This window comes from Marmota marmota, unplaced genomic scaffold (genome assembly GCF_001458135.2).
Source record: "Marmota marmota marmota unplaced genomic scaffold, marMar, whole genome shotgun sequence".
NCBI classification, from domain to species: domain Eukaryota; kingdom Metazoa; phylum Chordata; class Mammalia; order Rodentia; family Sciuridae; genus Marmota; species Marmota marmota.
The window spans coordinates 1,930,239-1,944,054 of record NW_026000164.1 but is presented as its reverse complement, the minus strand read 5'-3'; the positions used below and the strand labels follow the sequence as shown (position 1 = coordinate 1,944,054).

General features: G+C 35.6%; 1 protein-coding gene across 13 annotated transcripts in view; it reads right to left on the bottom strand.

The window, feature by feature from the left end:
• Positions 1-13,816, bottom strand: part of Kmt2c (lysine methyltransferase 2C) — a 255,597-nt gene that overhangs the window by 118,854 nt on the left and 122,927 nt on the right. For 12 of the 13 annotated variants that reach the window (XM_048786668.1, XM_048786672.1, XM_048786664.1 and 9 more), the window contains 2 exons: positions 6,274-6,445; positions 4,306-4,420 (listed from right to left, as the gene is read on the bottom strand). The exons of the other annotated variant lie outside the window; for it this stretch is intronic. In XM_048786668.1, coding sequence (XP_048642625.1) covers positions 4,306-4,420; positions 6,274-6,445 — 287 coding nt within the window. The remainder of the gene's footprint in view (positions 1-4,305; positions 4,421-6,273; positions 6,446-13,816) is intronic. 13 annotated transcript variants of the gene reach the window in all.

The following is a 13,816-nucleotide window of genomic DNA, read 5'->3' as shown; positions in this document are numbered from 1 at the left end:
AAAAAAAAAAAAAAAAAAAAGATAACATTCAACTGGTGCCTATGTGCCCATAGAAAACAGCCTGTGGGTCGATATAAAACAAAGTAAAAGCAAAAAAAGTAAAGCAAAATATCTGGTCCCACTCACAAGAAAAAAGAAAAACAAGTGTTACATAGATAAAGAATGATTTTATACTAATAAAAAGCACAGTGTATTAACACTGGTCTGGCCTGTTTGCTAAGTAACAGCCACAAAATAAATGTTTTATTAAAATAGTGAAGGATACAGGGGCCAGGCTGTAGCTCAGTGGTAGAGTGCTTGCCTAGCATGGGTGAGCCACTGGGCTCAATCCTAAGCATCACATTAAAAAAAAAAAAAGTTATAAAATAAGTTATGATTCTTTTTTAAATAGTGAAGGATGCAAAAAAATTGATAGGAAAAATTACAATGGTTAATTTTATCAGTTTTTTGAATCAACCAGCCAAAAAACAAAGTAAAAGGATTTCTTCTAACAACGAAATAATAAATAAATGCTTCACTTTTCAAAAGTCATTATTTCAAGTATTAAAACATTTGTTTTCCAAAAACACATCAGCTAAATTAAATTCTCTGATTAAATGTAATTAAAGTAGAAATTAACAGCACAAGCATAAAAAAGAAAGATAAAGCTATTGAGTCAGGTATATATACATACATAGAAGGTTACAAATGCAATTTGAGTGCAACCAAAGTTATAATCAAAGGTAAGTTTATAGTCTTATATATTCTTCCTCCTTAGGAAAGAAAACGAATTACAAATAGAGACACTGTGTTAAGATAAAAATATAAATGTACCAACCCATTAAACATAGAATTTTTTCCTTAGCCTGATTATCAAGATAACACATCACCACCTCTCATTCAACCAGGGAGGAAATGGAACTACCTGAGAAAGCAGGCCTTCTTCAGTCTGCAGGCTCCACCTCCCAGGTGGCCACACCTGAGCGCAGGTGCCCAGTGGCTCTTTGAATCCCAGGTGAAATGGCCTCTCTGCTCAAACGCCCCACATTCCGACTACTAAGAGAACTCGCTGAGGACTGCCCTAGAAGGCCCAAACCCAGATTCCAGTTCCAGGTGCCAATCATCTGTCCCCCGTGGACTGCGTGAAGCACAGGTGCGGGCTCCCTCAGTGTCTCCTCCCACCCCGCCCCTGGACCTGCAGCTAGAGTGACCTCCTCACCAGGACTCTCTAGACTACCTTTCTTGAAAAGACGTTTGAAAAGCAATTAAAAGGCATTCCAAAAAGGCCCAAGAGACCCTGCCCAGATGGGCACAGCACCTCCCTTCCTGCAGGCCATCACACCCTCTCCAGTCCTGCAAGGGAGGGGCAGGGTGGACCCTCCAAGCCAGTGGCAGAGCCATGGGACCCCAGCAGCCAGAGAAGCCTAACTCTGGAAGCAGCCCCAGGCCTGCAATTCCAGGTGCCATCCTCAGCATCCCACTCCACCCCCAAACCCTTGAACACTGCACCCTGGAGGATGCCAAGAAGGTGACACATGGGCCGGTAAATAGAAAGGGAAAGGGAGACCTAGGGGAGATACACCAAGAGCACACTTCTGTGCAAATGGGACAAGAATGGGAGGCTGCAGGGACATCACTGACTCTGGAGATTTCAGAGATCGGCATTTTTTCATAGAAACACTAATTAAAAATTAATATAATTTATCTGACCTTCAAGATTACTGCAATGCAAGCTGCAATGCCTGCATTTAGCATTTCTATTTATTATTCTGTTAGCCCCAAGTGCTGTCAAAGACAGAAGAAATAAGCAAGTTTTCTACATAGTACTACCAAGGGAAAAGCACCAGGTGTCAGAATGGCACAGGGACATGCACCCAGTGATCAGAATCGTAACTCTCAGAGAAAGCAGAAGATCATGGTCCTTGTCAGTATCTACTTACAACAGTTAAGCTGCAAACAGCATACCAGTAAATTATAATGAGGAACTTCTGTATTTGAGAAATAACTGGATTGATACCCCCATTTATTACAGATTTCAGTTGTGCCACCATGGTGAGTCTGTGAACAAAAGCTTTACAGAGTTTAGTAGCATTTCATTAAATTAAATGTTCAAGGACTGCTTTCTGAGGTCTTATTAACCTGAACTAGCAAAGAAGGGCAGGACATCATCAATACTATTTTTATTTTAAAAACAAATACAACAGGCACTCTTCTGGACTGGGGATGTGGCTCAGTACCACAGCATCTGCCTAGCATATGTGAGGCCCTTGGTCAAATCCTCAGCACCACAAAAATGAAAAAAGAAAAATTCTCTGTATCATCATTAAAGCCAAAAAAAAAAAGCTTAAGCAATGAACCGGAACTGAGGAAACATCTATCATACCAGATCTTGGCAATTTAGTTTCAGACCAAAATTAACTGTTAAATAAAATTAATATTTCTTACTTCCTTGTATTTTCTTTGTAAATTCTATTTGACTTTTTAACATTAAGATTATAAATAGCTGAAGTCAACGTGGGGGAGGGGAGCGGGACAGTATATGAATCTGGAGTCCTTAGTTTCTTTAGACCTACAGTCTAATGAAATGAAAAATATTCTTAATTAGTGTAGGGAGGAAATCCCTTCTTACACAATTAAGCATACACAGTATGGTGACACAAGGAGAAAATAGTGTATTAGAATGTGATATCTACAGTTTAAGAAAGGATCTACAAATCAGTAAACTTGGACAACTTAACCATTAATCCTCATCAACCTTCATTTTGGAATTTATTCATTGGCCTCTATAAATTTTAAAGGAAACACCTGGGCTACTTTTATGATTGATTTAACTTTCTAGAGAACATTCAAAGAAAGGCCACACTAAATATTGTTTGTAAATATCATCCAAGAATTTTTTTAAAAATTAGTTTTACTAAATGAGCTGAGAGATCTGAAGATAAACTTGAACTATTCTTATCTTCTATTTTCACTTTAAGAATTTAAATACTTTATGCTTCTGGGTAGATAACACCCTATAATTTTCTGTTGCTTACCTGGTCCTACACAAAGTCTGCCCAAGTCGACAGAACTGTAAGTCTACCCACAGGGACTACAGACAGTAGTGAGAACTCAGTAAATTCCTGGGAAAGCTTAAAGTGATCAGCATGGTATTATCTCAGGGTCATACAAATGCAGATACAAAAAAACAGATGGAAGAAGAAAAAATAATTTACTGACCAAAAGAATAACAAGGAAAACTTAAAAGTAAACTATAAACAGATCTTAAAAAGTGCCCCACACAATAGAAGGTCTGGTATTTTAAGCAATAAAAACGTAGGAAAATATCTGAAGATTCTGGCCACATCTCAAAATCAAGAGAAACTTTCGACAATAAATAAGAAAAATAAATATCTGAGTCACTAATCAGTTATTTAAAACCACCATGGAAGAGAGAGAACCTAAAAGTTGCACATTATGATTCCAAATTCTTAATACATATACATATACATATACATATACATATACATATACATATACATATACATACACACACACACACACACACACACACACACAAACATAGGTACATTGTACATACAAATTAACTGTAAGGACCCTAGGAGCTAATCAATCAGAATGCAATATCTTTTACCTGGGATTACAAATTAACAGACTGTAAAATACATCTGGTTTTTCAGTTTCTTCATGGAGATACCACCTATTTCACAGGTGTCCAGGAAGATTGATAAATAATGCAAAACTAGTTTATTTCATTAAGCACCATACTAATATTAATTGATAACTTCACAATATTTTTAGTAGCCCCAAACTGTAAACAGCCCAAATGTTCACCAACAAAGATTTAAGTAACAACTTGGTATCTCTACCACTCAGTAATACAAAGGAATCACAACTAATATGTGCAACAAATTGGAAAAGCCTCAAAATAATTACATTGAGCCAAAAAAGCCAGATAAAATGAGAGTATACTATATGATAGTATTTGCACAAAATTGTAGACTGTGAACACCAATCTACAGTGAGCAAAAGCACACCAGCTGGGAAAACCAGAGAAGGGTGTGGATAGCCAGGAAGGCGGGTACCCAAGGGCACCAGGGAATTTTTGAAGATGATGAGAAGGTTCATTATATTGAAGATGATGATAGCTTCATGGTATATATATGTGTCAAACTAATACTTTAAATATGTGCAGTTTGTTGTATGTAAGTTATACGTCAATGAAGTTTAAAGTATTTTTAAAATAGATTTGAATAGGTATCTGATTTGTCTGCTCTCTATATAAAACATACAGAGGATATTTTCTTAAAAAAACAAATAACTTACTTTGCATTTCCAGCCATTGGTTGGTACTGATTTCATAACTGGTTGAAGACAAAAAGTATGATACCCTTTGTCACACGTATCACACACTAGCATCTTGCTATCTTCTCCCGATTGTCTAAAAAATAAGATAGCATTAATGATGCCTTATCTTTAAACTTATGTTTTATAACATAAGTAATCATGAATAGGATCAGTCCTAGAAACTGCACAGTTCATAAATACCTCAGTATCTGTTTTTGTCTCTACATAGATAATGATGAGGTAACCCCCAACCATGGGTCCCTAAAGGGCTATTTTTACTTGAAGTTCACCTGCAGTAACTTGCTGTAGTCATTTTAGGACTCCTGTAGAGGAGGAGGGGGAAGGCAAGATGAACAACCTCTCATCTTTGTTGTTGAAATAGCTCATGCCCATTCATTTGTGGGGAAGAATTGTAACTGCTAGGTGATACTGTGTGGAAAGGATCAAATCTTGGCAGCGTGAATGGCAAAGGCACTGTTATACAATGACAGAGGGTCAAATCAGACATATCTATATTTGTATTCAGACTGCTATTCCCCAGCTGTGCAAACTGAGGCTTCAGTTGAGTTTCACATATAAAATGGTAATAATAATGAAAGAATTCTGTGAGAATTAAAATGTGAGCTTAAAATGTCCACTAAGCAATAAATATTAAATGATTATGTACTAAGAAAAATAATCTTGTCATAATTATTGAGAATTATACTTGAAAACCTAAAAGCTTTCTTTAAATATTCTTTTGCCCTAAAAATTGGGTCCCAGCCCTACCACATAATCTCGTCTCAATTATTGGCAGTTAATCACTCTCAGATACTAAATTTAATTCAAGAAGAGGAGAAAAGCAAAAATGAGGAATTTAAGAAGAGTTGAAAGCAGGTCTCCAAATCAAACCTGGGGATAAGTAACAAACAGGAAAAATGGGTAAGAGCTGGCCTCCAGTTACTATTCAGTTCAAAAGACTCTACATATAATGTTGCATACTTTAACTCTTCTGCTAGGTGGAAGGATCTTAGAGAATAAGCACTCTCTTCGAGTTTTCTAATTCCTCCCAAAGAAACTGAAAACAGATACAAGGTACTGAAAAATGTTTACTTTTATTTTACCTAATTTTTACCAAAATAAGAGGGTAAGTGGTCAAATTTATTCCACATAACTCTAACATATTGATGCTAACTATCATCAAAATGAGTAACTAATAAAACAGACTGAACATGGCAATGCTGGGTATTAATTCCTTCTGGTACCAAAAATACTCAGCCTGTAAACTGCATTCTTAGATTGTTGGTGATGCTGGTAACATCCCTGATTATCTTGCTAATGGGGAGTGGGGGAGTTTCAGAGACTAGAAAAATGACCAAGGATGGAATATAACAAATAGAAGAAGATAACATTTGTTATCTGCCATAACATTTGTTTAAATGCCACACAATACTTCATTTTAGAATTATGGTAACTATAATCTACTAAAGGTAATTGTCTTTCAGATAAATATAAAGGTTTTATTAAAACAGTAATCTTAGAAGAAAGTGACCTTTATGGAAAAGAAATTCAAACACACCACTGATTTTCCTGGCTGAACTCTAGGAAATAATTTCTCTAGTTAGAGCTTCATTTTCCTATTAAATGATCTCCCCAGATCCCCTCAAGAAAAGCTACTTTATTTTTCTAATGCTTAAATTATTAAGATCAGTCTTTTACAAATTGTTGGCATATTTAAGTTAGATTTTTAGACAACCAGGAGAATTTAAATTATTAAAATGTGTTTTGCTTAGGGTTCAAACTAATAGAAATGCTAATAAATATCTAGTCATTTAAGACACAATAAAGTCTGTTTGAATGAATATAGCTGCAATATGAACAACTTTTATCATATTACATAAATCTTTAGCACCTGATAGGGTCTCTCTTAAACTCAATACACACCTTTGAGTTGAAATTAAAACTTACTTGCAGTTCTGGCACACTTTGCACTCAGGACATTGCCAACCTGCACGTTTTAATGGAGTAACCGCTATATCCAGGCACATTCCATGATAGTGCTGACCACAAGTGGTACAAAAGAACTGATCTAAGAGGTCTCCCGGGCTGTCGCACACTGCACAGTTTGCATCTTCCTTTGCTATAATTAACAGTAAAACAATGAAATTGTTGTATAAGAATTTAATACTTTTCTGACTTGACAATTTAAAATCACTTAAAGGGAATTTGCATGGTAAACTTTTAGACACTTGAAGTTATCCACACTGGACTGGAATCTAGTCAGAATGAGGTCTCAATAAAAGCATGGTAGTGTATTTAATCTAGATTTAACCACATTAAATTCAATCATGTAGTTTTGCAATGATTTGTGCCTATATCTTCTTGAGGCCACCAACATTTCTGGATTTTATTTTTCTAATACCAATGATAATGCTGGGCATTTAATTAATGCTCAATATATACTTGCTGCAATGAATGGACAAGGGGCAGAGGGAATGAATTGAGAGACGCTGGTAGTATAAGAATAAAGATTTTATTTGGATTAAATATATTTGAAATTTACAAAACCAGATAAAAGACAAAATTAGGTAATGTTGATATGAATTAGATTAAATGCTTCTTAAGCATAAACAAACTACTCAGGTCAAATAAGGGGTTTTTTTAAATATTGAAAAATGTCTTATGTGGGAGAACAGTAAAAATGAAGCTACATATTCAAACATGAATGTAATTTTTCATATATTATTAATTCTATTCTCATCTACATTGATTTCCAGTTGTAAAAGCATTGAAGTCCATATACTTATAGACATCATCTAACCATAAATGCAGACTAAAAGGTGCACTTTCTAACTGTACTTTTACTGTCTAAAACAAAAACAATGTCAAGAAAAAACTGCCCTGCCCAATACACAGTTAAGCCCATGCATATATTACGATATAAGAAGGAAAACAATGTATTCTAAAATTACTCCACATTAGGTCATATGACTATGCCTATTTCTAACAACTATCACAAAGTGTGAGAGTCTTTTTTGTTGTTGTTTTCCCTTTTGTTGAGTTTGGTCATTCCTATCTGTTCCTCTATTAATTCTATTCTAAAAATCACTTTCACCTTCTCTCTTTCCTAGTTAAGCATCTTCAAACTGAGTGCAAATCTACCCTCTTACATGTTCCAGGAGTCAGAGAACTTTTCCTACAAAGGACTACTTGGTAAATATTTAGGCTTTTAAGCCACAACAGTCTTTGAATACAGACATTTAAAAAAAAAAAATCCTTTAAAAATGTATATACCATTCCTAGCTCGAGGTCCTGGAATGTGGTCTGTAGGCTGGACCCTGACATACAGATCCACCATTCCCCTGAAGCTGCTTTAATGTAGCTACAAAGGACTGTGTGGTCACTTTTCCAACCAGGCCATTCCTACACTTAGCAACATTTGCATTATTGACCATCTCCTATTCACACCTCCCTTTCCTTGACAACTCTTTCCTGATCTCTCCTTAGGCGTTCAGTATGTCCACCTCATCTTCCTTTTTTGACTGCTGTATCTCTAAAACCTCCCTAAATGCTGAAGAGTTCCCTAGACTCCACCCTGTTTCTTCCTTTCCAACTCCCTATGGTTTTCCTTTGTGGAAGGACAAAGGAAGGACACTGTGCTCTGTGATTTGCCTACAAATGAAATCTCTCCCATGTCAAAAGAAGGCTACAACTGCCAAATTTGTATTACCAGCCCCAGGCTTCTGTCATAAATCCCAAACCTTTATTTTCAGTCTTACTGGAGCTCAACAGCCAGATGTTCTAAAAATAATGAAATTAAACTTATACCAACGGGTTATAAGCAGAAACTTCAGTGTCACTGTTGACTATTAACTCCTCTGACCCAACACACCTGAGAGACACACCAATGCTTATTTACTAAACTTTCCATACCCGACTTTCTGTTCTTATTATTTAGTTCATGTTTTGTCTTAATGATAACAGTTTCTTCAAAATGGAGTCATCCCAATTTAAGGTTCTGATCTCTCTAAAAATCATCTATACATCTAAACCACATTTTCAAAAATGTAAAATCTAATTGTCAGGCTCTGCTTACACTAAAAATCATCATTACCTCCTTTTACACCTTAAAAAAAAATCATAATTTTATAGGCTGAGCAAAAAAGCACCCCCCCACCCCGCCTTCCAGCCAGATCTTGGAACTACCCTCTCGCTCCTGTTGGTGTGAGTAGTCTGTAGTGAGCATGACACAACACTCTATCCAACGTCTATGTCCCTTTACACATTCTGTTCCCTCTGCTCAGAACTCTGTGTGCCAGGTTACAATGGCACATGCCTGTAATCCCAGCAATTCAAGAGGCTGAGGCAGGAGGATTGCTAGTTCAAAGTTAGGCTCAGCAACTTAGTGAGACCCCATCTCAAAATTTTAAAAAAATAAATAAATAAAGAGGTCTGGGGATATGGCTCAGAGGTTACACACTCCTGGATTCAATCCCTAGTACTAAATTATTCAAAAAACAAATAAACAAACAAAAAAAAGAAAACACCTTTGTGCTTCCGTGACATCCTCAGCCCATTCCAGAGAGGCCTTCAAAACTCTGCTGCAAATACCTGTTTTTACACCTAAATGGTTGTTGTTCCCCCATATACCTACAAGAAAGTTTTGCTGTACTAGCCATTAAAGACAGCCCAAAGCTGGGAACACCTGAAGGACAGGGATGTTTCTTTTTCTGTTCTGTATCTCCAACTGCCTAGCATAATTTAAATCTTATTACATGCATTTTATTTAAATGAAGGTCTTCCTTCTACAATCACTTTTAAATAGCTCTTTAATTGTCAGACATTTAAAATAAATCATGGGTTTAAAAGGGGAAGTATCACACATGATAGAAGGACATAAGAGGGTAAATGATTTTTCTTAATACTAAGATAGAATTACCTACATTTAAAAATTGATCTTTGATTTTTGCCTACTCTAAACTTTTAGAAATTGTGGAAAGCACATGAATAATTATCAGATACTTGGTTTGCCTTATTAATAATTTTGCAGGAACACTGTCTAAAATATTTCCATAAAACTTCCTAGAGTTTGCTACTCCATTACTTCAACTTGCCATTACAGCAACTAGTCATAGCAGCTCCTGAGCAACTGACATACTAGTTAGTCCACACTGAGATGTGTAGTGAATGTAAAATGCATACTGAATGCAGGCTTAGCCGGAAAAAAAAAGTCAAGTGTCTCAAAATTTTTATATTAATTACATGTTGAAATACTAATATTTTTATATATTTGGTCAGATAAAACATACTATAAATTTCAAATACTTTTCACTTAATTTAACATTACTAAGAAACTTAAAATAGCTTGCTTGCATTATATTTCTATTTCACAGAACCATTCTATACTCACAAAACCCCCTCTGAAACAAGAGTGTTCCCACTTTTTATTTTATAATGATTCCCAGCAATTCCTCAATGACAATCCTGTTGTGTTATTTGACTTCTACAGATTACTGATAATAAACCAAAGAAAAACATCAATGTGATGCATCTAATACAAATACATTTACCATTTGTTACATACGTAACAATAACAGAAAAAAGTACTATGTGAAAGTATGAGGTTGGTTCCAACCCGCTCCCCAGCCAGGGAACAGGTATGTGCAGAAATACTAAAACCATTTTTTGGAGGTTATGTATAAGATGATGCAACTATGTAGCTGTCATGTCATGTCAGAAGTATGTGTATATGTACATGCATATACATCTGCAAACCATAGAGACATTAAAATTGAAGCAATCATCAAACAACTAAGTGAAATTTTTCTATAAGCAGTTGCAAAAGCAGATTGAAAGGTTAGAAGATCATTAGAGAGGGCAAAAGTAAAGCTCAAGTCTCCTTGGCTTCAATGATCACAATCTTTACTACTTATTAATAAATACTGACCACTAAATTGAACTACTCTACTCATCAGTGAAGGTGAAGAACATCGGAACATACACCAAAGTAGGCAGGAAAGTGCCACAAAGGCACAAGATGAAGAAGTTGAAGGAAATAAGGGCACAAGGTTCTTTTGACAAGAGAAAAGTGAAAGAAACAGAAGGATAATCTATATAGACAGTCATTTCCTAAGTGACAACTGTGAAAGAGATAAAAGGAAAAAGACAAAAACATTAAGCTCAGGTGAGAAGGAAGCTTATCACAGACTGAAACCTGCTCAGATTGGAAGGTGCTTGAGAAAGTCGAACAGGCACATAGAATAGAAGCACTGGTAGAGAGCAAGATTTCAGCTGCCATGGGGAAGAATCACCATCAGGCTAGACCAGCACAGCCTTCTTGTTCCATCAACTCCGCAACACACTCATCATCTGCCAGTTTTGTTCACTGGAAGGACACTGTGCTCCGTGATTTGCCTACAAATGAAATCTCTACATAGAAAAGGTAGATCATAGATGTCATCCAAAGAGGTGGGCTCATGAAGGTGGCAGGCAGTTAGGAAAAAAGGCCAGGGGCTGACAGAACATGGGCAAAACAGAAGAGTATCAGGACTTCAAGAAACACAAGCAAGGGAAGAAAGGCTGGAGTCAAACCTAGTGATGAAGCAAATTCGCTGGGGAGGAGAGAGTGGATTGGGAGATGATATTTCCCACATTTAAACTCTGAAAAGCCTTCTCACTGCAGACAGTAAAATGCAAATTCCTTTAGTCTGTGTTCACCTTGACATGATCTCTTCTAACCACTTAGCAGGCTACTACAATGACTATTAAGTGTCTGTCCACGAATCATGCCAGGCTCATTCCTCAAAGCCTGTGTAGCAGTTTTCTCCTTGCTTGGAATGTTCTCTCCTTGGTCTTTCATGGCTGGCTCCTTGCCATCCAACTTGCCTACTATGAAAGTTTATCTGGCTAAATCTCCTAGATGGATATTCAGCATAAACTTTCTAGACATAGTTAGCATATCCTTTGCATCATGATGTTGCAAGGATAATGTTGGAGCCATGACCAGCCACTTCTGTAGGACAGAGCTCCCTAAAAGGAAAACATTGGCTTGCTCACAGATAATCTTTCTAAGGAGAAACCTCATAAATGTTCCATCATCTGCATGAAAATGTTTTTGATAGATTTTTCTATTTTCATAAACAGAAGTGTCAATCTTATTCCTAACTCAGCCAACTATCACAGTACATTGTTCTGCACTTAATAAGCAACGTGAAAAGTGTGCACTCAATATAAATTATTCTTCTCACATTGAGTCTTAACTAAAGAGTTAAAAATAACTATCTTTTGGTAAAGCAATTAATTTATACAAGGCACAATGCTGTGTGATTCCATTAATTACTATCATTTACCACACATAATGACACTGATTCAAGATATCCCCATTTTAAAAACATAAAAGTTAACTATCTTATGCCATTTACCCACAATTAAAGTAGCTAGCAATATTTATGAAGGGTTTTACAGAGGCAGAAATACACTCTATCTGCAATATTATCTAAGTTATATCCTTAAATTAAGACATGTGGCCAGAAATCTGTATATTTAGACTGCATTCTTTAAGATCCCTAAGGAGGGCTGGGTTATGGTTCAGTGGTAGACCACTTGCCTAGCACATGTGAGGCACTGGGTTCGATTCTCAGCACCATATAAAAATTAATTAATTAATTAGTTAGTTAAAGGTATAGTGTCCATCTACAACCTAAAAAAATATGTATATATATATATTTTAAAAATCCATAAGGAATAGAACTTACTCACAATTGGGCACTGGTTTTACACCACTGGCTCAGTTTGAGGGCAGTTGTAGGAAACAGCCCTGCAGGATTTGTTTATACTGCCAGACAGTTAACTTTAAGACAATTTTTCAATATCAAGTGAATCTTGTCATATACACTGAGAATCAGATAAATGTTCTTATTTCCTCCTTTGTGTTAACTTCTAGAAATTTGTGTTTAACATAAATAAATAAATAGACCATTTCTTTTGGGTATCAGGCTCAGCAATACCTTCATAGTTATTTAATTTGTATTTCACATGGCCAAATATGCTTACTTCACGTTAGTTTTATTTTATTGTACAGTTCATCTATTTTAATCTCCATGAGTCTATTTTGGAACAAGGCATAATACCACTAATTTTGATGTATCTTTTAGCTATAAATTGCCAGCATAAACCTTTCACCATCTGCATGACAAATGATGGCAAATAAGCTCACCTCAGTTCTTAACAGTTCATTATTTTACAAACTGATTTATGATCACTAACATGTAACTGAGGGCATATACTATAGAATCTTGTTGTCAGCCGAAAGCAGTACTCCTATCAATTAATGAAATCTCTAACATTAGAGCCATATTCATATACAGGTTTGCACACTGTTTACCAAGGTCTATAGTATAACTGAATCCAAAACACTGAATAAAATTCAGGTTATTACATACAGAAAAGCAATTTTATCTAGTGGGCAAAGTGTATTATACCACCCAAAATATAATAATGTATGCCCTCACTGAAATAATTCACTACTTTTAAATACCCATAACAGTTGCTGTACATGAATATTCTATCTATCTCAGATGTAATGGTAAGTAATCCAAAATATTTTTTAAACTTTATTTATAAGTCCTTTATTTATAAGCTTAAATATGATTTGGAATTTTAGTATGCCTTATCCATAACGTTCACCTGTATAGTTGGTAAGAGCACATGATTATATATGTGGACACAAAATTTGAACAGAAGATGAAATTATGGTACAAAATGAAGATAAAAAGTAAAGATTATATAGTCTAATTGTACTTGAAATTACTTTATGTTAAGCCTGAAATAGTATATATGATTCATAAACCTGGAAAAGACGGGGGAAAGCTTTTATCAAAACACTGGTAATAAATGAATAAAAGATAACAAGTAAGTAAGAAGTGACATAATAAAAGACTGAATAAAACATCATGGAGATATGGAAATTCAATGTTCTAGGGGAAAAGATCCCACATGCTTATTGGAAATTCATATAGTGAAAAACCAGAAAAGTCAACATTTAACATTTTCACTGAATTCTAAAACATTATTGGAAAAAGAAATAAAAAAAGACCACTGCAGATTACAGATACCCAAGACTGACGAATCACAAACAGGCACAACGAGCTTCCTATCACAACACCCAAGGCTACACAGCTCCCACAAATTTATGAAGTACTGGACGCTCCCACACCAGACATCCTCAGATAACACCAGAGAGATCTGGCTTCAAACTCCCCCCACTGCACAGTGTTCTGTGGGTAAAGACACTGATTACCATTTAACTTTTTAATGAACTGCTGTACAGCACATATTCGAAATACTATACTCAGTATGTTTTTCTATGGTTTAATTTTTATTTTAAGCAAGAATATAAAAGCTCTCTTTAAATTTTTAAGGAAATAGCCTTTTGGAATTAATTTCTATCAAATTGTTTAACAAATTTCCCCCAAGGACCTATTGCAAAGATCCCTCAGACTACCAGGATTAT